Source organism: Microtus oregoni, unplaced genomic scaffold, assembly GCF_018167655.1.
Source record: "Microtus oregoni isolate MIOR12 unplaced genomic scaffold, Mior012 000015F_ref0000493, whole genome shotgun sequence".
In the NCBI taxonomy this organism is placed as follows: domain Eukaryota; kingdom Metazoa; phylum Chordata; class Mammalia; order Rodentia; family Cricetidae; genus Microtus; species Microtus oregoni.
The window spans coordinates 36371142-36398898 of NW_024543074.1; the positions used below are offsets into that span (position 1 = coordinate 36371142).

At 40.6% G+C, this 27757-nt stretch overlaps 1 protein-coding gene across 4 annotated transcripts in view; it reads left to right on the forward strand.

Moving 5' to 3' along the window:
* The window catches only part of Akap10 (A-kinase anchoring protein 10), a 69927-nt gene that overhangs the window by 9051 nt on the left and 33119 nt on the right, over positions 1–27757 (forward strand). For 2 of the 4 annotated variants that reach the window (XR_005975656.1, XM_041665226.1), the window contains exons 3-8: positions 4318–4500; positions 5000–5560; positions 13586–13684; positions 19258–19342; positions 20165–20288; positions 24035–24171. Coding sequence is in view for 3 of the 4 variants with exons in the window: in XM_041665226.1 (XP_041521160.1) it covers positions 4318–4500; positions 5000–5560; positions 13586–13684; positions 19258–19342; positions 20165–20288; positions 24035–24171 (1189 nt within the window). In the remaining variant the exon portion in view is untranslated. Of the gene's footprint in view, positions 1–3112; positions 3198–4317; positions 4501–4999; positions 5561–13585; positions 13685–19257; positions 19343–20164; positions 20289–24034; positions 24172–27757 lie in introns of those variants that run through there. The other 2 variants (XM_041665228.1, XM_041665227.1) reach the window with 2 other exon arrangements.

Genomic DNA, 27757 nt, shown 5'->3' on the forward strand with positions numbered 1-27757 from the left:
AGTCATATATTGATAGGAGAGAGAAAAAATTGTCAAATAATCTTTCCTGGTGGTTTGAACTAGTGATGGTAATAAAGAGATCAGGACAAAATTGAAAGTCCAACAGGTTAAATGAATTGAAGGTGTTATTGATTAGATCTGGAATGTGAGGGACATGGATGTAAGGTTTATCACTTGCTACCTTTCTGGCTTACCTCACAGAACCAAGCTAGGGAGTTACATGTTCAGTTGTGGTATATTGCATGGAAGCATTTTTGAGTCATTCCTTTTTATATGTTTCACACACAGTAATTCTAGGGTCTGAGGTTTTAACCAAAGATATACAAGACTCTAGATGACCTAGGTTGGAATCCTGTCTGTTGAAATGGCCCTTCCCAAGTTCATAGACCTAGGACAAAGTATTTAACTTTTCTACATGTTTGCCTTTACCTCTAAAATGAAGGAAATACCAGTCTTGAAGAATTGTCCAGAGAGACCAAAACATAAGTAAACCCACAAACCAAACAGTAGAGTGCCTGGTCTGTCCCAGGTGGTGCAATGGTAGTGGTCACTGCCTAGTGTTAAATAGTGAGCTGAAGTGAAGGATTGCAAGGAGCCCAGAAAATTTGAGGTCAGCAAACTTTAGGGAAGACTTCATGGAAAGGATGCAGTCTGTATACACACTGAAGAATAAGAGGATTTAGATGAAAGAGAAGATAGTTTATTTTGTCCCTGCAAGCCTTTTAAGTTTTTTGAAAATATATTTATTCAAATAAACATATGTATTCAAATATGTATATTTATATAAGGGCCATCAGATAAGTAAAGGGAAATTTTTACAGAAAGATTGAAATGAGGCTATACAGAGCCATAAAGAGCAGAAAAGAGGCCTCGTCACTGAGTTGCTGCCCAGGACTCAGCTGACTCTCCTTCCAGACCCCTCACTTCCTGATGCTCCAAGGCTCCCTGTCTGTCTGTCTCTGCCGCCAGCCCTCTTCTCCTGCAGACGTCTTGCACAGGCCATTTCCACCAAGGAGAAGGAATTGTATCAAATGCTTGTTCTCCAGAACTTCCAAAGTTGATGACCTTCCTGATGGCACTGAAGATTATATCCATTTAAGAATTATACTGGCAGGAAGACATTGATGACTGCTATCCCAGGGATTACTGATAATTATGATAAAAAGAAGCTAGTGAGGCATTTAAGAAGAATTTGCCTTTGTTGCCATCGTACTATAATTGAGCATCTAGAATATGGAGAAGTAATTCAGCCCCAGAGCGAGCATACAGCAGCTCCTGATAGAGACTGGGCTGGCTGCGGATGATTACCTGAAGCTGCATGGGTTTTAAGTGCTTATGGCTCCCTGAAGCTTAAGTGAGATTTTTTTTTTCCAGTAAGTAGATTTTCCCTTTTGTCCCTGTCTCTGTGAGTTCAAGGCCAGCCTGGTCTACAAGAGCTAATTCCAGGACAGGCTCGAAAAACTACAGAGAAACCCTGTCTCAAAAAAAAAAAAAAAGAGGAAAGAAAGAAAAGAAATGCTAGAACAGAGCCTAGATCAAAGGATAGATAGGAGATCAGGCCAGGGATATATTTTTAGGAAGAGGAGTCAGTGAAGGAGGCCATTTCTGACAGTGGACATTTAAGAAATGGATTTTAGAATGAGAAGGATGGACAGACTCGAGGAAATTAGGGAGTGTAGTACCATGGAATTCAGAGAAAGAGGCTGTTGGGAAAGAACAGAGGTGATAGAAGGCAAGAGTTCCAGCAGAGTGGTGAAGAGGAGTAGGAAAACCATGTTTTCCTAGCATGGATATTTATGTACCATGTATATAGAGGCCAGAAGAGGGCATGGAACTAGAGTTACAGGTGGCTGTGAACCACCACGTGGGTGCTGGGGATGGAGCCCGGGCCCTCGTTAAAAGCAATGAATGCTAGCTGTTTCATCACTTCCCTCTCCAGCCCCTAAGAAAAAGAACCACACAAATGAATTCATAGCATTTTTGTTATCATGGATATCTAATGAAGATATATTTAGAAAGGAGATAGTCACATGAATTTTCTATGTATCTATTGTCTGTATGAAAAAACTAACCCGCAGGCATGGTGAGATGGCTCAGTGGGTAAAAGTGCTTGCCATGAAAGCCTGGAGACCTTGGGTTTGATCCCCTGGAACCCACATAAAGGTGGAGGAGAGAACCAATTCTGCAGAGTTGTCCTCTGCACTCCACACCTGCACTGTGGCATATGTACTCATACACACATCTTGTGTGCACACACTTGTAAAAGTTTTTTTTTTTAATCTATAAATTGTCTGTGTTAATGCACACCTGTAATTGCTAAACTCTGGAGGCTGAAGCAGGAGGATTGTGAGTTTGTGGATAGCCCAGCCCAACATAGTCAGACCATGTCTCAAAAATAACTAAAAACCTAAACAATTGTTTATAAACTTGCTGAAATGGTTTTACTTCAACTAAACATGAAAATAAAAACTAGGGCAACCTCCTATTAAAGTTGAACAAATAGTTGTTTTTTGTTGTTGTATTTTGTTTTTTCTTTGTTTTGTTTTGTTTTTCGAGACAGGGTTTCTCTGTAGCTTTTGGAGCCTGTCCTGGACCAGGCTGGCCTCGAACTCATAGAGATCCGCCTGCCTCTGCCTCCCAAGTGCTGGGATTAAAGGCATGCGCCACCACCGTCTAGCTGACAAATAGAATTTTAACTCAGCTTTAACAACAACTTTAAGCCGGGCGATGGTGGCGCACGCCGTTAATCCCAGCACTCGGGAGGCAGAGGCAGGCGGATCTCTGTGAGTTCGAGACCAGCCTGGTCTACAGAGCGAGTTCCAGGACAGGCTCCAAAGCCACAGAGAAACCCTGTCTCGAAAAACCAAAAAAAAAAAAAAAAAAAAAACAACAACAACAACTTTAAGTGTCACTCAGCAGTATTGGGTTAATATTTCCTGCTACTGCATTGGTAACTTTTTTGGGAACTGAGCTCTTATTCTTTAGAGATAAGTGTAATTCTCAACTTTAGCAGCTGAGCTCTCTCTCCAGCTCATAATTTAGAATGCTGAAGTCAAAAGGATAATACTATTTCTTCAGACTATTAAAGAAATATTTTCTGAACAATACAATTTGTGGTCTTGAGGATCAAACCCAGGATCTGCTTGACAAATGCTAAACAAGCAGTTCTGCCACCGATCTGCATCTCCATTGGCATTGTAAGTTTTAAGTGTTTATTTTTATTATTAGTTTTTTGAGAGAGGGTCTTATTATGTAACTTTGGCTTGCCAAGAACTTACTGTATTGACCAGTCTGGCCTTCAACTCGAGAGAGATTTCCCCTTATTCTTTTAGAGGATGGGACTGCCCTGCCTAAGAGTTTTATTTTTAAGTAACTTGTACTTCAGTTTGCTGCTCAATTTAAAAAGTAAAGTATTGTGATAAACAGTTTTCTAGATTTTTTTATTTCTCTCAAGAATTTATTCTAAATTCAGTTTTTCGTTTGTGAAGCAAGCAAAGATTAAGAAAATGAAAAGGTTCACCTTTCAAAATACTTTCTATGTTTTTATACTTTTCTCTTTGGGGAGACAGGTTTTGCCACTTTGCCCAGACTAACCTAGAGCCTGACTTGACTTCCTGGCTCCCTGCTGGGGTGTTGGTCGTATAACACCACACTAAGGTTGGCTTCTGTGCTTAAGTCAAAGTTTTCAGAGAAAGAGCTCTCTAAGTCATAGTTTTATTAATAGAGTGTTTTCTTTACGCTTTGCTTCTGTTTTATAGAATTATCTTCTAAATATTTATTTATTAGAGGTGGGCTATGAAGCCCTGTCTGTCTTGGAGCTTTCTCTGTAGACCAGGCTGGCCCTCAACTGACAGAGATCTATCTGTGGCCTCCTATTTGCTGGAATTAAAGGCATGTGGCAACATGTATGACTTAATTTATTTAAATTTTTTTTTTAATGTAAAAGGGTGTTTGGTCTGCATGTATATTGTGTCTGTACATCATGTGTGTTCTCACAGAGGCCAGAAGAGGGCACCATATCCCTGGAACTGGAGTTGTAGGTGATTGTCAGCCTCCATGTGGGTGCTGGGCTTGTACCTGAGTGCTCCTGAGAGCAGCCAGTGCTCTTCTTTTAGCTGAGTGCTCCGGAGAGCAGCCAGTGCTTTTAGTTGCTGAGCTATCTCTTCAGCCCCTTAACTGTTTTCTGAGTGTTGCTTAAGTATTAGAAAGTGTAGTTTTTTTGTTTGTTTGTTTTTTTAATTTTCTTAAAGCCTGCTCATGGGTTTCAAATCATCAAATTGTGTTTAACTTTACACATTTTTTTTTCAAAATTTATAGCTTCAATAGCCGTACATTCCCCACAGAAGAGCACTAAAAACCATGCCTTGCTGGAAGCTGCAGGACCAAGTCATGTTGCAATCAATGCCATTTCTGCCAACATGGACTCCTTTTCAAGCAGCAGAACAGCAACGCTTAAGAAGCAGCCAAGCCACATGGAGGCTGCTCATTTTGGGGACCTAGGTAAGTAACTGCAACTTCTTATTAACGCCTAATAAAGGGCAAACGTAATAAAATGTGTGAGATTCCAGTCAAAAGATATTGAACTTCATGATTGGAAGAGACTTTGAAAAAAAATAGATTAAAAAAAAAAAACAAGTGCAAGTGTAATGAGGTAGTGCTGTATTGTGTTCATGCAAACATAAGGAATGTCCCATAGAACACTGAGGAGGTGCATTTGACCACCTAATAAGAATGCACAGAAAAGATTACTGACTTTAATAGTACTTTGATACAAATCAAAGTCATGAGTTAAATATACTCAGAGTTTGCTAATTTGAATGTTAAGTGGGGTTGAAGGAAGTGGCTACTCCTAGTTAGCAATGGTGTAAAGGAGTAAAAAGATTATTTTGGAAATAGTCTTTTTGGAAGTATTGTCTGATTCCAATGTTAGAAAAGTTTGACTTTAGATAGGAAATTGTTACCAAAATAGCTAATTTATTTATTTGCTTCTGTCTTTTAGGCAGATCCTGTCTGGACTATCAAACTCAAGAGACCAAATCCAGTCTTTCAAAGACCCTTGAACAGGTCTTGCGTGACTCTGTTGTCCTCCCATATTTCCTCCAGTTTATGGAGCTTCGGAGAATGGAGCACCTGGTGAAATTTTGGTTAGAGGCTGAAAGTTTTCACTCTACAACTTGGTCCCGAATAAGAGCACACAGTCTGAACACAGTGAAACAGAGTTCGTTGGCTGAGCCTGTCTCTCCATCTAAAAAGCCCGAAACAACGTCAGCATCTTTTGTAACTGAGTCTCTGGACAAGAGGTTGGGGGATTCTAGCTCAGCCCCACTGCTCATGACTCCACCAGAAGGAATTGACCTGAGTGATAGAACTCAGAACACTCAGAATCACTTGCTGCTCTCCCAGGAATGCCACAGTGCCCCTTCTCTCCATCTTGAAATGGCCAGAACAGGAGCTCCTCAAATCTCCACAGACTCCCGAGAATCCTCCCCCAGACTTACAGTAGCCAGTAGAAATAGCCTCTCCTCTCCACTGCGAGAACTGTCAGGAAAACTCATGAAAAGTAAGTATGTGACGCCTGTGCCTCATCACAGTGCGGGACTTCAAACGAGGAGGACGGGTCAGCATAGAGTCTTTCTGCCTCCGGTGTACACCCGTAGGAGGCTCGGAGGAGTGGGGGAGCCGCAGTGGAAGGAGGTGTTGAGTGGGGACAGTGCGGCTCATTTCACAGTTGTCCAAGTCGATGGTCTCCTGGTCTCAGTCCTCATTGTCACTGTCTAACTGCACCTTACAGGTTTATTTTTTTCATTTTCTTTTTTAGATTGCTGGTAGATATCATTTATTGAGTTCTGTATTAAGTATATTTGGATTTCACTTAATTGTCATGATAGCTGTGTTAAGTAGATATTAATATTCCGTTTACCCTTGAGACTATTGTGGTTTAGAATGTTCCTTCCTGGGTTGTCTAGTAAGTGATGAGCTAGAATTAAACAGGCATTTTGAAAATAACACTTTTTTCTTTCTTGTTCTGTTAATTCAGAAATCTCACCACATTCTCATTATTTTAATTACTGCTCTTTGGAATTCTTATTATCCAGACTTTTTTATCTTTTTTAACTTCTGTCTCTCTCAAAGGCTGGGTGACTTCTTCAAAAGCTGGTAGCTTTCTACAAAGATAGGTCTGGTTTGCTAATGAACTAATTTTAGTGTGTCAGTTCATCTTGCAAAGTTTCTGGATTTCTGTAAGATTTTGTGTGTAAATGTGTGTGATTGTAGGCTTGCATGTAGAGGTCAGAAGAGAGTTCTCAAGTGTGCTTCCTTCCATAGTAGGCTCCAGAGTTGGCTCTCAGGTTCATGGGACAAATGTTTTTACCCACTGAACCTTTGTCAGCCCCTGAATTTATTTCTTGAAAAAAAATTTTTTTCTGATTTTTTTTTTTTTTTGGTAATTTCTTCTTTCCTTCACTCTCATTTTGATCTTATTTTTATCTTCTCGAATTTGTTAGATATAGTTTTCTGATATTCCCATCTATAGTTCTAGTGGTTCTGAGTCAGAGTGGTTTGTTTCGTCAGACTCACACTCTTGGTGTGGAATGTAGATTTTTTCAGGGGGTGGGTATGTGAATGTACATTTTGTGAAGTTTTCCCACAGTTTTCTAACTGAGCTCAACCAGCCACCTGTTTTGTGAGCCTGTGGTGTGGACAGTGTTTAGACCCTGTAACTAGAGTTACTCTTTTGTTGTGTTAAAACACTGGCCAGAGGCAGCTTAGGGAAGGAAGGGTTTGTATCCTCTTACACTTCCAGACCATGCTCCATCATTAAGGGAAGTCAGGGCAGGGGTTCAAAGCAAGAACCTGAAGGTGGGAGCCATGGAGGTATCTCACAGAGATCTTTATTTGACAGTCCATCGCTTCTGTGAGCAGCATTGTCTACCCATTCTGTTATGTCCAAACTCCTTTATATTTTAAATTAACTTTTAAAAGTCGTAGGTTTCCATAAAGTTTTTGATCCCTCTCCTCACATCCTTAAGACTAATGTTTTCTATTTCCTTTCTTCATTAGTGTCTGTCAGAGATTAAACATAGAACTTCAGATTGAGCTATATCCCCTAGTCTGTACTTTATTTAAGAAGATAATAAATTTGATTTCAAGATCTTAGTTTATGTTGCCAAGGGGGAAAAAAAGTAATTTTTTTAGCTGACTTTGATAAAGATAATTAATTTTTCTAGTATATATGTGTCTTCATAGCTACCTCCCTGGCTTCCTGGTTGGCTTTCCTGGTAGCCCTGTCTGTTGTGGTTCTTACGGTTTGGCCCCGCTTCCACTGACTAGTTGCTTCATTGTGTTAAGCCTGCTTTATCATCCAGCATCCTCAGCTAGGGGTTGCTGACCTTCCTGACCTCCTGGTTTTTATATACGTGTGTATATAAGCTGTACACCCATTCTGTGAGTTACGTTTGTGTGTGAGCCACCATTTGGGTGCTGGCATTGAACCAGATCCTCTGGAAGAACAGTTGGTACTCCTAACCACTAAGCCATCTTTTCAACCCCATGACCTCAGGTTGTTTGTGTTTTTTGTTCATAAAGACATTGTTAGTAATTTAAAATAATAGAGAAAATTTGGTTACTTCGTGTGGTAAATAAATTATTTCAGTAACTAATTATGGTAAATTTATTCTTGTACTTATTATACATCTCCTTCTGTTTTGTTTTGTTTTGTTTTTTTTCTGAGACAAGGTTTCTCTGTAGCTTTGGTGCCTGTCTTGGAATTAGTTCTTGTAGACCAGGCTGGCCTTGAACTCACAGAGATCTGCCTACCTCTGCCTCCCGAGTGCTGGGATTAAAAGTGTGCGCCACCACGGCCCTGTTACATCTCATTTTTAAGATATAATAATAGATGGCATAGTCACAGGCTAACTGTCCAGGGAAATTTTTATTCAATTTATGAAATATCTGAAGAATTTTCTATTACATAAGCTTTTATATTTTAATTAATTTTAAATTACTTCATATGCCCTGAATTTCAAGAATTCTTAAAATTTAGTGATCTAAAGTCTTATTCTATAAAAAATTTTTTAAAGGTTTATTATTTTATTTTACATGTATAAAGGTTTTGCCTTTATGCACAAAATGTGTGCATATTGGATCCCCTGAATGGGAGGCTATGGATGGTTGCGAACATGTGGTACTGATAGTTGAACGCAGGTCCTCAGCAAAAGGCACAGAGGCTCTTAACATCTTAGGTTCTCTCTCCAGTCCCTGAAATATATCATTTTCAGAAAAACAAACAACCGAAACATCACCAACAATAAAACCGTTGTATTATCTTAGTTATAAGAAACAATAAAGTTCTAGATATATTTATTTGTATGGTCTCATGGAGTCACTATTTAAGTTCTGTTGTGGTTGGTTGAAGATCAGTTTTTTTTTTTTTTTTGGTTTTTGGAGACAGGGTTTCTCTGTGGCTTTGGAGCCTGTCCTGGAACTAGCTCTTGTAGACCAGGCTGGTGAAGATCAGTTTTGAGCTGAAAGACAAGGTCTTTTTATTTTGAGTGTATGTGTGTTTTGTCTGCAAGTATGCCTATGCACCGCTATATGCAGTGTCCTTGGGCCCGAAGGTCCTGGAACTGGAGTTACAGCCAGTTGTGGACCTCCATGTAGGTTCTGGAAATCAAACCTGGGTCCTTGGGAAAAGTAACTAGTGCTCTTAACTAAGAAGTCCATCTCTCCAGCCCCTTAAATATTTTAAAAACTAATTAAAGAAATGCTAAATTGAGTAACTTAGTGCTTAAGCATCCTCCTGATGCCTGAAGGAAAGTTCCTTTTTTCCAATTTTTGATGCATCACATACCTTAAAAGGTACATTTTAAAAAAACAAAACAGGATATTTTAAGGAAATTTTTTTGTTCCTTTTTCTTTTTTAAGTCATATTGCATTCGTGTGTGTGTGTGTGTGTCTGTGTCTGTGTGTGTGTGTGTGTGTGTGTCTGTGTGTGTGTGTGTGTGTGTGTCTGTGTCTGTGTATGTGTCTGTGTGTGCACACAAGCACGTGCACAAGTGAAGGTGCCCTACATGCTAAGGTCAGAGGACAGCTGCTACTATATGGGTCCCTGGTGAGCCATCTTTCAGGTCCCCTTTATTATTTATTTAGTTGGTTAGTTTTATTGTTGTATTCTCTTGTTCTTTTTATTATAGAGTATTAAAATTAGTACAGTCTAAGTTTTATTGTTTTGTTGGTTTTGGTTGATTGATATTTTGTTAATATTATCTATCTATATTGCCCAGACTGGCTCCAAATTCCCTGGATAAGCTCTTAGAGTGATCATCCTGCTTCACTTTCTGAAGTAGGTGGGACTATAGATGGTCTTAACTATATATAGCTTTTCTGGCATATTCATTTATTTCCTCCCCAACCGCTGGGACAGAGTCTCACTTTGTAGCTTTGACTGTTCTAGAACTTACTATGTAGACCGGGCTGGTCTAGAACTCTCAGAGATCTGCCTGCCTCTGCATCCTAAGTACTGGGATTATGGGTGTGTGCTGCTGTGTCTGGCTTTATTGATATTAAAAAAAAAGTTTTATTACTTCTTTGAGAAATTTGTGTGTTTATATTCAGCATCCTAAACTCTGCTCAGACCCATACTCCCTTCTCTACCCATCCAACTTTGTATCAGTTTTTAAAAGTTTATTTTTTTATTTAAATCTGTCAAGACTTATACTACCCAAATAGTCTTAGGTATGTGATCTTCCACTGGCGTGTGGATGATTTAGCAGTGACTAGTTATATTCTTAGAGAAAACTGACTCCCCATATCCCAGCAAGTATCAGTGCCTCAGCTAGGGGTCATGTGGGACTTTGTGTCCCACTTTGGAGACAGGGTCTCACTGTGTAGCTTTGGCTGTCCTAGAACTCACTCTGCAGACCAGGCTGGCCTCAAACTCTCAGAGGTCCACCTGCCTCTGCCTTTTCCATGCTGGGATTAAAGACATGCTTCACCATACCTGCCTTAACAACTCTCCTCTTTATGCTAGAATTTGAGCTGGCTTGGGCTTGCACAGGTCTTATATATGCGATCATAATTGTTGTGAGTTCATGTGTGTAGCTACCCTGCTGTGTTCAGAAGATACTGTTTACCTGTAGTCTTCTATTGCCTCTGACTCTTAAACTCTTCCTGCCCCTCTTCCACAATGATCCCTAAGTTTTGAGATGAGGGAGTATGGTATGCATGTTGCATTTAAAACTAAACATTCCACAGTCTCTTAGTCTCTTCCTCGGCCAGTTGTGAGTCTCTGATGAAGACTGAGTGATGCACTAATTTATGGATATAAAAACAAGTCATTAGATGTCAGTTACTGTGTCCATTTAGTAGTAGGTTTACCTCTGGGGCCTATGACTTGTCTAGCTATAGGTTCTTGGCCCAATAATGGTGCTAGATATGGGTTTTATATTATGGAGCGGGCATTAAGTCTAATCCAAGAGTGGTTGGTTATACCTGTGATTGTCCTGCCACTGATGCACCAGTGGACATGCCTTGCCAAGCCATCCATTGTTGCAGCCAGTGAGTTCATAGCTGGATGAGATTGATGACTGTTTTCCCCCCAGTCCTATGCATAGTGCCTTCCGTAGCTGTAAAGCCTAGTCAGTGGGAATGAGGTTTCCAGGTATCTATCTATATGTTCTATGATTTAAATTTATGGTGTCTTCAACAATAGCATCCGTTTTTGGTTTTTTGTTTTTGTTTTTTTTTTTGAGACAGGGTTTCTCTGTTGTAGCTCTGGCTGCCCTGGAACTCACCCTGTAGACTAGGCTGGCCTTGAATTCAGAGATCCTCCTGCCTCTGCCTCTCTAGTATGGGACTCGAGGTATGTGCTGCAACCACCCAGCAGCAATAGAGTCTTATTGTCAAGTTTTAGAAGTAACTAAGATTAACAAGGGCAATAACTTCTAATGTTTAGTAGAGTCTGTGGAACCTAACTTGCCAATAACTCCAAAAGAGATAGCCAGTTCCTGGCACTGGACTTTTTGTTAGTCTCTGGTGTTGTCTAGTAGGGTATTGTTACCTCATTATAGGGTAACTCACTTTTAACATCTTATTTTATTTATGTGTATATTTTAAGGAAACTTCTACCAGTAGTAGTTTTCCATATGACTTTTTCAAAAGGTCTTTAGTGGAACTTGTCCCTTCCTATTCCCTTTTCTGCCCTATTCTTCCTACCTCACCTCAGTTTAACCCTTCCTGTTACCACTGTTCCTTTTTTTTTTTTTTTTTTTTTTTTTTTTTTTTTTTTGGTTTTTCGAGACAGGGTTTCTCTGTGGTTTTGGAGCCTGTCCTGGAACTAGCTCTTGTAGACCAGGCTGGTCTCGAACTCACAGAGATCCGCCTGCCTCTGCCTCCCGAGTGCTGGGATTAAAGGCGTGCGCCACCACCGCCCGGCTACCACTGTTCATTTTTAACCTGGTATAACAGGATATTCTATCTCTTCTCCCTTAAAAGCACCCCTCCCCTGTGAACCCTTAGTAACTTTCTGACATATGGGTATTCCAAATGAAACAAATATATCTGAAGATTCAAAGCTACAGCCATGAGAGAAAACATGCATGAGCTGTCTGTCTTTCTGGGTCTGGGTCACCTTATCGAGAATGATCGTTTTCTTCCCCATCCATTTACCTGCAAATTTCACTTTCCTTAATTCTGAATACTATTCCCTTCTGCTGGTGTGCCAAATTTTTCTTATCTGTTTGGCAGTTGATAGACGTTTAGGATGTTCACTGCAGATCTACAGAACATTCCACCCAAATTAAAGAATACATATTCTTCCAAGTTTTAGAGGTTTAGCCGCCCATGGAACTTTCTCCAAAATAAACCACATAGTAGGACAAAAAACAAGTTTCAACAAATATTGGAAAATTGAAATCATATCCTGCATTCTGTCTGGCCACTGTGAAATAAGGCTTCTTTTCAACAATAGAAATGATAAAAAGTATACAAAGTGAACAGCACCACTGAACAGACTAGAGTGAAAAGAGAAATAAGTTTTTGTTTTTTTCGTTTTTTTTAAAAAAAATTATTTATTTATTATGTGTACAATATTCTGTCTGTGTATATGCCTGCAGGCCAGAAGAGGGCACCAGACACCATTACAGATGGTTGTGAGCCACCATGTGGTTGCTGGGAATTGAACTCAGGACCTTTGGAAGAGTAGGCAATGCTCTTAACCGCTGAGCCATCTCTCCAGCCCCAAGAAATAAGTTTTTGGTTCCTAGAATTGGACTTCAGAAATGAAAACACGGCATATCAACATATGCATAATGAAGGCTGTGCTAAGAGGAAAGCTTATAGCACCATGTATGTACATAAGAATATTTGGGAGATACTTTTCTACTAATTTAATGGTGCACAGGAAGGTGTTAGAAAAACAAGAGCCATCAACAGCCCAAGCAAGCAGACAGGAAGAAATCAAAATCAGGGCTGAGAGAGAAGGCTCGGCTCACCACCAGGATTAGGTCTGAAGTTAGTGAAGGAAATACAAAGAATCTATGAAACAACTGAATCTTTAAAGGTTGGCATGCCCTTACCTTAATTAGACAAAAGAGAGGATCTAAGTTTGTAAAATTAGATGAAAAGGAAGATATAGCAAACACTGAAGAAATTCAGAGAACCCTAGAGACATACTTTAAAAATCCGTGCAGTGGTGGTGCATGCTTTTAATCCCAGCATGGGGGCGGGGTGGGGGGGGCAGAGGCAGGCAAATCTCTGAATTGAAGGCCAACCTGGTCTACAAGTGCCAGTTCCAGGACAGGCTTCAAAACTAAAACTACAGGGGCTGGAGAGATGGCTCAGTGGTTAAGAGCACTGCCTGCTCTTCCAAAGGTCCTGAGTTCAATTCCCGCAACCACATGGTGGCTCACAGCCATCTGTAATGAGATCTGGTGACCTCTTCTGGCCTGCAGGAATGCATACAGGCAGAACACTGTATACTTAATAAATAAATCTAAAAAAAAAAAAAAAAAACTAAAACTACAGAGAAATCCTGTCTCAAAAAACAATAAAGACAAAACTCGATTCCCCTCAACTAGAGACTCTAAAATAAATGGGTAACTCTCTAGAGATATTTTTGACCTAAAGTTCAATCATGATGAAGGAAATGATTTGCTTTCATCCTGTAACAAGTAATGCGACAGTCACAAACTAAGGAAGAGATGATCCCTGTTGACCTCAGTTTCATAGAGTTTGGTTCATGGTTCCTTGGCTCCATGTTTAAATGTCTCAAACATTTTCAATAAATGTAGATTTCTACAGATTGTTTTGAGCTTCTACAGTTGTGTTAGTGTGCACTTATTTCAAGCTGAGACTCCAGAGAAGAGGCAAAAAGTAACAAAGAGATCATTATTACTAAGGAGCTTAGTAGCTCATACAGACAGTGGAAAAAAGAGCTGACACAAGGTTTTCCTGTTCTGTGAGCAACACGGTGAAAGTGCAGTTTTCCATGGAAGTTGACTTGTAATAGCACCACACAGCAAACAGCCCCCTGCTCTTAGGAACACAGTCCTTCTCAGTGGTTTGAAGTTGTCCTTTTCTTCTCTTGTAGGTATAGAACAAGATGCAGTGAATACTTTTACCAAATATATATCTCCAGATGCTGCTAAACCAATACCAATTACAGAAGCCATGAGAAATGATATCATAGGTAAGCAGTCATGGGGAAAAGAACTGACTTGTTTCATTACTGACTAGGATTTTTTTTTCTTTAACATTATTATTGAGTTTTGTTTCTTTGTTTTCAGACAGGGTCTTACTATATAGCCATGGCTGGCCTGGAAAAAAAGGCTGGCCTCATAGAGATCCATCTGCCTCTGCCTCCTGAGTGTTGGGATAAAGGCATATGCCCACACACACAGCCAAAAAAAATATTTACGATTTTTATGCGTATATATGTGTGCTTACATGAATATATGTCTATCACATGAGTGCAAGAGCCCATGAAGATCAGAAGAGGGCATCAGGCCCTTGGAACTGAAATAACTGACAGTTGTGTGTGGCCCTGTGGGTGCTGGGTACCAGACCAGGTCTTCTGCCAGAACAGCAAGTGCTCTTAAGTGCTGAACCATCTCTCCAGCCCCAAGGAGATTTCGTGTGTGTGTGTGCGCGCACATACATGGAATATAACAGTTCTCTCCCTAGTTTGTTTTCTTCCTTCCTTCCTTCCTTCCTTCCTTCCTTTCTTTTTTTTCTAGACAGGAGTTCTCTGTGTATCCCTGCTATCCTGGAACTTGCTCTCAAACTCACAGTGGTCCACCTGCCTCTGCCTTCCAAGTACTGGGGTTAAATGTGTGTGCTACTACCACCTAGCTCCTAGTCTGTTTTCAAAGTGCCTTTTTAAAAAATTTAATATTTATTTTATATGTATGTGTGTGTGCTTGAATATTAACCATGTGCATGCAGGAGCCCACAGAGGTCAGAAGGGGGGCATTTGGTCCCCTGTAACTGGAGTTACAGGTGGTTGTGAGCTTTCGTGTGGGTACTGAAAAGATCTTCTGTAAGAGCAGTAAATACTCTTAATTGTACTATCTCTCCAGCCCCCCCCCCCGTACTTTTATCTTTTTTTTTTTAAGATTTGTTTGTTTATTATGTATACAGCATTCTGCTTGCATGTATGCCTGCAGTCCAGAAGAGGGCACCAGATCTTAATAAGAATCTCAGGGGCTTGCTAGATGGCTCAGCAGTTAAGATCACTGACTGCCTTTCCAGAGGATGTGGGTTCAATTCCCAGCAGCCATCTTACAACTATCTGTAACTTCTGTTCCTAAGGATCTGCTACCCTCACACAGACCTGCAGAGAAAAAAAAAACATCAGTGCACATAAAGTAAAATAAGTAATTTATTAAAAAGAATCTCACAGATAAATACAATTTTGTAAATGAGGAAGCTTGAGAGTAGAGAAGTTAGGTGCTTTCAAGGACATCACAGGATTTGTTTGTAACTAGTTTTGTTTAGAGACAGGGTCTCACTGTGTAGCACTAGCTGACCTAGAACTTGCTATGTATACCTGATTATACTCAGATTCTACCTGCCTTTACCTTCTGAGGGCTGGAATTAAAGGTGTGAACCCCTATTTTCTTGGTGACAGTGTGTTCATTCTGTTAAGTTAACATTAGCCTTATTTTTTTTTATTTAACTTTATTATGTTCATTGGTGTGAAGGTGTCAGATCTCATGGAACTGCATTTTCAGACAGTTGTGAGCTGCCATGTGGGTGCTGGGAATCGAACCCGGGTCCTCTGGAAGAGCAGTCAGTGCTCTAAACCGCTGAGCCATCTCTCCAGCCCCAACATTAGCCTTATTTTATGACCTCAAATCCCTGCCGAAATCAGAGTCATAGAGGCAAGCATTTCAAAAATGTATTTCCATCTAGAAATAGACATAGACATAACTATGTGCATAGACAAAACTATGTGAGCAGCTATATTTCTCTATGGCTCAAAGTTTTACAATGGGGAGAAGAGGCACTGGAGAAAAGACTAAGAGTACTTCATGGTGGGCGGTGGTGGCGCACGCCTTTAAACCCAGCACTCGAGAGGCAGATGCCGGTGGCTCTCTGTGAGTTCGAGGCCAGCCTGATCTACAGAGTTCCAGGACTGCTCTGCTACTGAGAAACCCTGTCCCCAAACAAAAAAAGAGTGTTTCCTGCTCTACCAGACTCATTTCAGTTCTCAGCACCCTAGAACTCCAGCTGTAGGAGACCAGTTCTCCCTTTGGCCTGTAAGGTTACCTGCACACATGTCACACACACACACACACACACACACACACACACACACACTGAGATTTAAAAGAAATTAAAGAGAAAATTCTTTGTGTGGCTGGAGCGATGGCTCAGTAGTTAAGGAGAACTGGATTCTCTTTCAGGGGACCTGAGTTTGATTCCCAGCACCCACAGTGGCTCACAACCACCTCTAACTCCAGATCTAGGGGTCTGGTTCTTTCTGGCTTCCATGGGCCACAAACATGTCCACAAAAATAAATGCAGACAAAACACCTGTTCACTTTTTTTTTTTTAAATTGGGAGAGCTGGGTGTTCCTGGTCAGAGCTATAATCCCAGTGTTGGGGAGGAGGAGACAGGTGACAATATGGTTTTATGGAGTGATAAAGATATTAAATGATGCTGACAGGTTAAATAAAATGGGCACTAAAAGTTTGGAGGATTTGGCAACTCCACATACCCTCTTCATCTTAGTAATAGTAGACTGTAGACAAAACTTCAAAGAGCCAAACGTGGTGGTGGCACACGCCTTTAATCCCAGCACTCAGAAAGCTGAAGCAGGCAGACGTCTGTGAGTTCAAGGCCAGTCTAGTCTACAAGAGCTAGTTCCAGGACAGGCACCAAAGCTCCTGAGAAACCCTGTCTTATCAGCTCGTGAGGGAGAGGGACTTGATCGGGAAGGGGGAGGGAAATGGGAGGTGGTGGCGGGGAGGAGGCAGAAATCCTTAATAAATAAATAAATTAAAAAAAAAAAAGAAACCCTGTCTTAAAAGGGAGGGTGATTTTGACATACTAGGATGGCGTGGCCAGGCTCTTCTCTCCTGTATACTCTCAAAATGTGAGGCTGGTCTGTGACCCCAGATACATGGGCTTTTCCCCATCAACAACTGTTAAGCAAATGATTCTCTAGCAGGTGCTCCTTAGATGTTTTACTTGTCACTTCAGTTCTGTCATGGATTACCTGGAAGTAGCCTCAGATTCTGCAGATTGAGGACTTGGTCCCACAATGCTTCCCCTTTCTAAGAAGGCCGCGCGCGGCCCATGTTGCTGCTTCTCATTACCCTCCTTGGGTTTGGTTAGTTTCCTCGAGTAGCATGTAGAATCCTAGGAAATACTTACATTTTCTAATTTGTACTTAGGGTATTTAGAAAGGATTCAGGTCCATAGTGAATGAAGGCTGTGACAGGGCAAATTAGAGAAGGAACATGGAGCTCATCTTTCTCCATGTACGCACCAGTCTCTCTGGTCATTAATGTGAAACTCCCCTTTCTCAGGCCCATACTTAGGTTTTATAGAGGTTTCACTGAGTGGGCATAGCTGAGCATGATTATTGGTCATGAGTCATCACCCTGCCTTCAATACCCCTCACTGAAAATGCTTACCCTCTTTTAGGCCATGGTCATAGGTCCCAGTCATTCTGGTGACCAGGCCCCTTCCTGAAACTCTCTAGGGGTTCCTAACTACTGGCTGTCTCATAAACATATGATGAAGACTCTCATAACACCAGAGACTCCAAGAAGTTTAAGAGCCGACTGCTAGGAAATTGGCCAAAGACCACACACGTATCCCAGTATCACAGCTTGGTATTGTCTGGGGAGTGGTAGATAAAGGGATCAGGATGTGACCCTTGAGTTTCTTGATGCCTCCTTAAAGACAGGAACAGAGCAGAACTGGCTATTACGGTTGCTTCAGGGTTTTTCTAGGGATATTTAACAGCCAGCTAAATAGCTTATGAATGAACTATAATTTATTTAGACAGTTCTCTTCATAACTCTTAACTTCTAAACTTTTAAATCTTATAAGTAGTATTGCTGATTAAAGGTATTTTGTTTATCCAGAGGCAGGGACAGGTGGATCTCTGTGAATTTGAGGCCACCCTGTTCTACAAAGAATTGCAGAGACCAACCAGGGCTACATAGTGCCTGTCTCCAAAAAAGAGCTAATGTAGAAACTGCCAGATTACCCTGTAGAAGATACACTGGTGTATCCTGCTGTTAGCAGTGGTATCAGTTTTCCTCGGCCCTAGTTAGCTTAATCATATACTATTAAATAATGTGTGAGTGTATTGGCCGAAGCAGTTTTATGCTGATTTTCTTTCTGGTTCATTTGATAACTCACAAGTTTATGTGTCTTCATAATAGCCATTTTGTTTTTGTTTTTTTTTTGTTTGTTTTTTAAATATTTATTTATTTATTATGTATACAACATTCTGTCTGTGTGTATGCCTGTAGTCCAGAAGAGGACACCAGACCCCATTACAGATGGTTGTGAGCCACCATGAGGTTGCTGGGAATTGAACTCAGGACCTTTGGAAGAGCAGGCAATGCTCTTAACCTCTGAGCCATCTCTCCAGCCCCATTTTGTTTTTTAAACAGAAGAAAACTGGTGGTGGCTGGATCATGACAAGAGTGCCACCACCTCTGCTCCTTTGAAGTCACCTGTTGTGCCTTGGTTCAGTTTTTATTTGGGATGGGATGTGGGCCATGAATTAGTAGTAATTTTTTACTTGTCATACATATTCTGACTTATTTTCCTTTTCTTTCTTTCCTTTTTTTTTTTTTTTTTTTTTTTGAGACAGGGTTTCTCTGCGTAACAACTCTGGCTGTCTTGAAACTCACTTTGTAGACCAGACTGGCCTTGAACTCAGAGAGGTCTGCCTGCCACGCGTCCTGATTTATAGCTGGGCAGTGGTGGTGCTTACCTTTAATCCCAGTACACAAGAGGCAGAGGCAGGAGAATCTCTGAGTTCAAGGCCAGCCTGGTCTATAGAGCAAGTTGTTTCAGGACAGCTAAGGCTACACAGAGAAACCCTGTCCCCAAAAAAACCAAAACAAAAAAATTATTTTAAATTGTGTGTGTGTGTGTGCATATTTCTGTGTGTAGGTGTGAGCACGTGAGTTCAGGCGTCAGTGGAGTTCAGAAGAGGGTGTCATATGCCCTGAAGCTGGAATTATAGGTGGTTGTGATCTGCCTCACATGGGTGCTGGGAACCAAACTTGAGTCCTCTGGAAGAGCAGAGGACTAACCACTGATGCTGACCACTGATCCATCTCTTACCCTACTCCCATTTGTTTTAATTGCCTTTTCATCTTATTTTTGGAGCAATGTGTTTTGGAGTATTGCTTGTCTTGTTCAGTATTTTGATCTGTTTTCCATATGGATACCTCAAAAAATTTTTCCTGTTCTAAGATATTACCTATACTTTATTCTCATTCTTTTTATTTAGATATTTATTTAGATCTTTATTTGGGGGGTAGTGTATTATACCACGGTGGAAGTTGTACGACAACCTATAGGAATTTGTTCTCTTCTTCCATCACATGGGTTTTAGGTGTTGAACTTCAACATCAGGTTTGACAGCAAGTGCTACTGAGCCATCTTGCCACCCCTTTTAGTTCTATTGGAAATGTCATGTGTATGCCCTAATTATTATTTCCAATTTGGTTTAAAGTGGGTATAGCTTGAATTTAGTAGAACTTCAATTGCTATTTCTTTCACAGCAAAGATTTGTGGAGAAGATGGACAGGTGGATCCCAACTGTTTCGTTCTGGCACAGGCTGTAGTCTTTAGTGCAATGGAGCAAGAGTAAGTTCATCTTCTCACATTAGCATTCCTGGGAAATCTGGCTCCTGGTTAGAAAATGGACTTCACTCAACTAAAAACAATGCACCTTTGAAGATTCAAGTCACTTGGATAAAGCCATTTGGGGTGATTGAGGCTGTAGTATATGACTAATAATCTGTTAATTTAATAATGCATGTCTTCAGATGGACATCTGATTTGTTCATGCTTTCAGTTTATGCTCTATAAACAGTAATAAACTGTCTCCAGACTTTTTAAGATTATTGCTGTGTGCCTTTAAAATTTTATATACTCATTCTTTTACTCCGTATTTTTTACGTGTTTTGTACAGAGCCACAAGTATGCCTGCTTTAAAGGAAGTTACAGCTCAATTAAAGAAACAGTCCATGTTCTTTGGTTACCTTAACATGAAGTAGCATGTATAAACTATCAGGAGAAAGCCACAAACTCATTGAGAGATTGAGAGACGGGGAGATGGCTTACAGCTGAAAGTAATCAGGAATAACATATTGGGAAATAAGGCAGCCTTGACCCAGGTTTTTAAGATTTTGTAGGAATAAAGCCACGCGGTGGTGGCATACACCTTTAATCCTAGCACTTGGGAGGAAGAAGTAGGCAGATCTCTGTGAGTCCAAGGCTAGCCTGGTCTACAGAGCTAGTTCTAGGACAGCTAGGACTACACAGAGAAACCCTGTCTCGAAAAATAAAAAGAAAACATTTAATAGGAATAGTTTTGGAAAGAGTGTTTTGTTTTTGTTTTTATTTTTTTAGTTATGTTCTTTCCTTGGTCTTTCCCTCAAATACTCTCTTTTTGTCCACATGCAGGCACTTTAGTGAGTTTCTGCGAAGTCACCATTTCTGTAAATATCAGATTGAAGTGCTCACCAGTGGGACTGTTTACCTGGCTGACATCCTCTTCTGTGAGTCAGCCCTCTTTTATTTCTCTGAGGTAAATTTTGCATTTTCTTTTCTATTCTGTTAGAACATTCCAGCCTCATGCTGGGGATCTGTCTAAACAAAATGACATAGAAGAGATAAGTCATTTCCAAATGGTTGTTTTAGGTTGTGCTTTAGGCAAGAATGCTTTAATGGCATATTCATCAGGTTAAAGAGAAAACTCAGTGTAAAATAACTCTAGTTTTAAAAAAGCACTTTAGTTATACTATAAGAGAATATATTATAAAAATTTTTTTGAGGGGGAGGAGTGGGAGGCTCGGAGGAGGCGGAAATTTTTTTTTTCAATAAAAAAAAAAGAGAAAAAAAAAGAAATCATACTCTATCACCCAATTGATGGCTTTACAATGTCAAAATGTATTCTCAAGTGAATGGGGAAAATTGGAACTCTGCTATGTAAAACTAGCTATATGACTAATTTTTTAAGACCCATAGAATATTTCAAACTGATAGTTGAATATGGGAACTCAAATAGGTGACATTTTGAATAGGAAAGAGGAAAATTATGTAGGTGAAAATGCTTTTTCAGCAATTCTGTGTCAAAATAAAGTTCTGAGAGCTAAAAAAAAAAATTTGAACTATTTTAAAGCCATAGAACTGAAAGCTAGGAATATAACTCAGTTGGCAGAGTAATTGCCTAGCATGCATGAAACTCTGGGTTCAGTCTCTAACACCACACAAAACTAAGTGTGGTGCTGCAAACCTGTAATTCCAGCATTCATGAGGTGGGGGCAGGAGGATCAGAAATTCAAGGTTACCCATCCTTTGCTACACAATGACTTCAAGGACACCCTGGTCTACTTGAGCCTCTACCTCAAAAATAAATAAATAGGAGCTGGGGAGATAGCTGAGTAATAAAGTGCTTGCTGAATAAGCATGAGTACCTGAGTTCAGATCCATAGAACCCAAGCGGAAAAGCTGGGCATGGCCATACATTTATATGCTCAGCATTGGGAAGTGGAGACATGAGGCTCCTTGGCACCTGATGACTAGCTAGTCTACTCGGTTGGTGAGCTTTGGGCTACGAGACCACGTCTCAAAAAATAAGGTAGGGTGCAATAAGGAACACATCTGATGTCAGCCTCTGCCTTCATACGCTCACACATGAACACAGGTACTCCCAACATACACACACACACACACACTAAGCGTGAATAAATAGCTAGGCGTTGGTGGCACACGCCTTTAATCCCAACATTCAGGAGGCAGAGGAAGGTGACTCTCTGTGAGTTTGAGGCCAGCCTGGTCTACAGAGAAAGTTTCAGGACTGACAGCTACTGAGAAACCCTATCTCAAAAAAACAAAAATAAATAAATAAGGCCATAGAGTTGTCTACTTTCTTCCATTGCAGTAATTACAGACCAGATTTCAAAAGAAAGAAAGGTTTTCCTATGTTCATCATTTTTACTTTTGCTACTTGATAGAATTTTTCAGTATAATATTTGAAGCAAACTGTTAATCTCTGTAAGACATATATGGTATTTTTCAATATTTATTCCTCTTATTGAAATTTTTTGTTGTTTAAACATTTCTTTATTTATTTATTGTGTGTGGTGTTCTTTCTGCATGTCTGCACGCTAGAAGAGGGCACCAGATCTCATTATGGATGGTTGTGAGCCACCATGTGGTTGCTAGGAATTGAACTTAGGACAGTGCTCTTAACCACAGAGCCATCTCTCCAGCCCCTTATAGAAGTCTTTTTAAAAAAATTATTAGCATATAGTCATACATGATAATGAACTTCTTTATGACCTATTCATAGATGTACATAATATATTTTGATTATATTCACATAAATACTTTGTTCTCCCCCATTTCTGTCCTGTTCTCAACTGCCCCTCTTCTATTTGTTTTATGGGGTTTTTGTTGTGTGTGTTTTGGGGTGTGTGTCTGTGTCCATCCGTCCAAGTGAGTTTCATTAGGGTTGTTTACAGTAGCACGGACACTTACATTGACTTTACCTCTAAAGAACATGACTCTCCATCCCTCATCTGTCATTAACTTCATGTAATCTTTGGGGAGCTGTGTAGCCCCATGACCCCTTCTCCCTTCCACTACAAGGTTGTTGATGGGCCCAGTCTGTGGCGATCTTTGCAGGTAATCACAGCTGCTGATTACCTGAGTTCAGCAGGGGAACAGCCACACTGTGCCTGGGATTCAGTGTTCCACATCACTTGTTCCCTTCCTCCAGCTCTAACATTCTTTCTGACTCCTCTTCCGTGATTTCCTCAAGCCTTGGAGGGAGGGATACAGATGTCCCATTTACAGTTGCATATTCAACAGTCACTTATGGGACCTCTGTCATCACCACTGATCACTACACAAAGAAGCTTTTCAGCCTGACATGGTGCTGCATACCTTTAACCCCAGCACTGGGAAACTGAGGCAGGTGGATCTCTCTGAGTTTGAGGTTATCTTGGTCTACATAGTGAGTTCTAGGCCAGCCAGAGCTACATAGTGAGATCCTGTCTTAAAAAAAAAAAGTCTCCCATCAAAACTATAGCACTATTCTATGTGTTTGAACATGTTATTTAGAAAGCATCTTGACAGTTGACAAGCACATCATATTAACTTTGCAAAGCAACAGTAGTATCATACCCCCTAGGGCTTCTGACCTTCTTAGCCATGAACTTTTTTGCCTGTGTTTAAACTACCAAATGTAGATTATTTCCTTTGAAGTGGGTTTCAGATATAATCAGAAAACAAATTATTTACCTCCATGACAGACTTACCACTATTGTACTAGTGAGCACAGCTTGCCTGACTGGTGAGGAATGTTGAACACATAGTCCTTAGCCAGGTAAGCTTGTAACAGTTCTCCCCTGTACCCTGTAAAGAGCCTTCCTACTTAGAAGCCTTTATTCCATTTCCAGCTAGATTTCTCTTTGTCATGTGATCAGTGTGATTTCTTCAGCAAATGGGGTCTTACCATCTAGTTCTGGTGGGCAAACAGCTGCAGTGGCAATTGCCTGATACTATTTTGAGGGTCTTAGGGCCTCCCTGCTCAACAGCTTGTAGGAAGATAGCACTTTCTGGCACTTAAATTTGGTTTAATATCCTATGGCTTCTGGGAGCAGCGTTATCCGCCTACAGCAGGTAAGGCTTGCAGCTTTATATCACTGTTTATTAGGCTTCAGCAGATGAAATGTTTTTGTTGTAAAACAAATGGCTATTTTAAAGATTCCTATGGTAGGTTCTGGTTTATCTGTCACAGTCCCCAGCATCACCTGGCAGAGCAACTCCCAGTTTCACAATACCACGACCCACATGTTTGAGTTGGGCCTTTTGCGAGAGTACACTAAACATACAGTTGACTTGCTTTACATTGTTCCCCTTCTGACCATGCTTGAGACCAGTATTTGTTCAGATTATCTTTCTGAATGTTCATATGTCCTGATGGAATGGTAGCCATGATTAGGTATAAAAGAATTACTTTGGCTAATTCACTCTCATTACTGGTAAGGAAGTATGAGTCCAAATTTGCCTGATTTTTTTTTTTTTAACTCCAGTGAACTGAAATTTGTATCTCATTGTCCATGGTGTGGGTTTTTGTTGTTGTTAATTTTACTCCCCCAAAAGAATATTTAAAACTTGTCTACTATATGCTTCTAAAACTTGTTTCTGTGTTGCTGACGGGTGTGGAGTGAAGGGAGTCTTTTTCCCTTTATTACTAACTGCATGTAAGTTAAAAGTGGTGAGGAAACTGTTTCTTGTCTTACTCTCTTGTGTTTTTCTTCCTAGTACATGGAAAAGGAAGATGCAGTGAATATCTTACAGTTCTGGTTAGCAGCAGATAATTTCCAGTCTCAGCTTGCTGCCAAGAAGGGCCAGTATGATGGACAGGAAGCACAGAATGATGCCATGATTTTGTATGACAAGTAAGTTTGTTTGTCAGTGTGTTTTGAGCAGAACTGTACACTGTGGTAATAATGTCGAATCCTGTCAAAGGATTCCCCAGCACACTGCATAAAAGTTGATTTGGATGTGTCAGATGCAGAACTTTTCAGTCAGAGAACAAAAGTCCCTGCTGAGGAAATTGAGGATTTTTATATAGCAAGTAGGACTTACTGGGGGGGGGGGGGGTGCTCAGAAAAAAGCTATGTTGCTCTAGGTTTGATTAAGAAATCCTGTCTCGGGGCTGGATGGCTCAGCCACTAAGAGCACTGCTGCTCTTCAGGAGGATTGGGGTTCCATACCAGCACCCACTTAGCAACTCATAAGCACCTCTTACTTCAGATACAGGGAACTCCGTGCCTTCTTTTTGACCTCTTCATGCACCAAGCTTGCACATGACACACAGACATACATACAGACGACAAGATACTCAGACACATAAAATAATATTAATAATAGAATATATATAGAACATCACCTTAAAAAGGAAGAAAGAGGGCTGGAGAGGTGGCTCGGAGGGTGGGAGTGCTGTCTGCTCTTCCGGAGGTCCTGAGTTCAATTCCCAGCAACCGCATGGTGGCTCACAACCATCTGTAATGGACCTGGTGTCTTCCATGCCAGCAGTACATTGTATGCTTAATAAATAATTAAATATTTTTTAAAAAAAAAGGGAAGAAAGAAGCTCTACCTCAAAGGAGATAAGTCATCAACAAAGACTCTTAGCATCACTCTGTGGCCTCCACACACATATGCAACACATGCATGCTCTCTTGCACATGACCATGTGTGCATACATACATACATACATATGTGAAAAGAGAAAAAAATTTGAATTTTGTCAGGCAACAAAAGCTTGAAAGCAAATTTCACAGAAACGCATTGATGGAGAAGTGTGACACTTAGAAGAAACTGAGATAGAGGCAGCGTGTATAGAGCCCCGTGGACCAGCAGCTAGGCTGAGATAGAGGCAGCGTGTATAGAGCCCCGTGGACCAGCAGCTAGGCTGAGATAGAGGCAGCGTGTATAGAGCCCCGTGGACCAGCAGCTAGGCTGAGATAGAGGCAGCGTGTATAGAGCCCCATGGACCAGCAGCTAGGCTCCATCATTCCCAGCATCAGAAAAAGGAAAGAAAACTTGAGTTTGGGTATTAAAAATGTTGTTTCTAGAAGAACATAATAGAAATACACTAAACTAATTGGAACAGATTAGAAAGGGTGTGACTTTATCATAGGTTCTACTACATTGATAATAAATGCTAGTTTGTTGGAGTTTTTTTCCAGTAGTTTTATGGCTTTTGTCTTTAGTGGTAGGAATTGAACCCATGACCTTGTATATGCTAAGAATGCCTCTACCTCTGGGCTACACCAGCCAGTTTCTCATTAGTTTTCACCAAAGACAAGAAATTGGGGGAAAAAATCATTTTATAAGTAAACTAAAACATCTGCTTGGGAAAGTGAGAGAACTGGCCATCCCCATCGTCATGTTGTCACTTACATCTCTCTTTTCTTGTGAGGAAATTGTTTGTATCCACAGACAGATGAAAAAAGTGACTTGAGGACTAGAGAGCTTTACGGGCCTGGGGACTGGACCAGTGACTCACCAATGACGACAAACTCTTGTTCCTTGCTTTTCAGAGGACTCAGCTTCTATTACCAGCAGCCCCTCAGGCAGCTCATAACTCTATGTAACTCCATCTCTAGGGGATTTGACTGTATTCTGACTCCATAGACACCTGTGCACATTTTGCACATTCATACAGACAACACACACACGTGAAAAGAATTAAATATAGAAGCAAGAACTCTGTGGTGTTAGAATGAAAGGGCAGGCATATCTAGACCATTGGTTATTAAACATGGGACTACAGGTTTGTGTCAAGTTGTCTGTGTAATAATCATTTAGGAGGGGCTTGCAAGGTGTCTCAGAGGTTAAAAGCACTGATGCTCTTCCAGAGGACCTGATTTCAATTCAAAACCATCTGTAACTTAGTTCCAGGGAATCCAAAGCTACTAGGCACCCACATGGTACACAGACACACTTGTAGACAAAACACCCAAACATATAAAATAAATAGAATCAATCTTTAAAAGATTCACCTAAGAGCTTGTTAAAAATTCACTCCCAGGCGCTGGAAAGATAGATTAGAAGTTGGGGGCACTGGCTGCTCTTCCAGAGGACCTAGATTCAGTTCCCAGCCTCCCCCCCCCACCATGGTGGTTTACAATTGTCTGTGACTCCAGTTTTAGGTAGTCTGACACCCTCATACAGACATACATGAAGGCAAATCCCCAGTGCACATTAAATAAATACATCTTTTTTTAAAAATTCACTTTCAGTCCTGTGTATTAGATTTTGATTCAGCAGGATTGAGGGACTCAGAAATGCTTACTCTTTTGAAAACATTTGATAATTCTGAGGGATTTTTCCGTTTTTCTGATTTTTCTGTTTTGAAGGTAAGGAACTAAGTCACATGAAGGACATTGTTTCTCAAAGTCACAGAGCAAGGTAGTGGCAGAACTTTAGTGGAGATCTAATTCTTCATGTTCAGCCAAGTACTCCCTGCTATGGGGAGTTAGTGGAAGGTAGGTGAGGACAGTGATGCTGTTGGATGGGAAGAATGCACAGTAGAAGTTTGGTTGAGGGTGCCTGGAAGCTGAACTCATGGGAGAGAGAGGTGCTTTCTGCTATGGAAATGCTGGTAAAAAGAGAACAGTTTCTGAATGCTGGAGCAGGGTAGTGGCCAGGGCCCCACTCAGGCCTGGCTGGAGCCCAGGAACCACACAGAGCAGATTCAGTATCCACTGCATCCCATTGCACTCTGGGAGGCACTCTCCAGAGACTAGTGTCCTACAGCTGCTGTTGTGTTAGTTGGTTGTCAGGTTGGACTTTGTAGTTTCCTGCTTGTTTCCTCTTTCTTGTATGCATCATCATCCCTCTGTGTTTCTGTCATAGATGGAGACAGACACCCCTGGACTATTCAAAAGTTTTCTTTTCCCCCTGTTTGCACTGCTTTTTCGTATCCATAATCAAAGCACTAAATATCAGTTGCACTATATTCCGTTATGTTCAAACTCTTAGGTTCTCATTAACTACTCTTTCCTTTCTTTTCTAAATTATCAGCATGTCCTTTGAGTTAACTCCTGTTAAATCCATCCGCTTCATCTGTAGTACTGTTTGTTTTGGGGTTCCCACGTGTTTATTGCTATTTTGTAGGTATAGTGGTATGCTATTACTTTATGTACAAATCTTTTTTTCAGGGAAAATGATAGGGTCTTGGGAAAATTTCTTACATAAACTCCTTTTTAAATTTTAAACAGGAAACAGGTGCCTATTAAGTATGTGTAGCTGGTTGATTTCTTTGCCTCCGTATAACCTGACTCACAACTAAAATAGCAGAATTTATTCTGGCTATAAATGGCTGGGCACCTAAAGGTGTTTGGAAGGCAAGTGAGAGGAAGCAGGTTTCCTAGAGTGTCGGGGTCTGGTGCCCCAACATAAACTAACTTTCTCTCTGGACCGGCGTGGAGGTGTGGAAATAATTGAGACACAGTTCACACCGCAATATCAGAA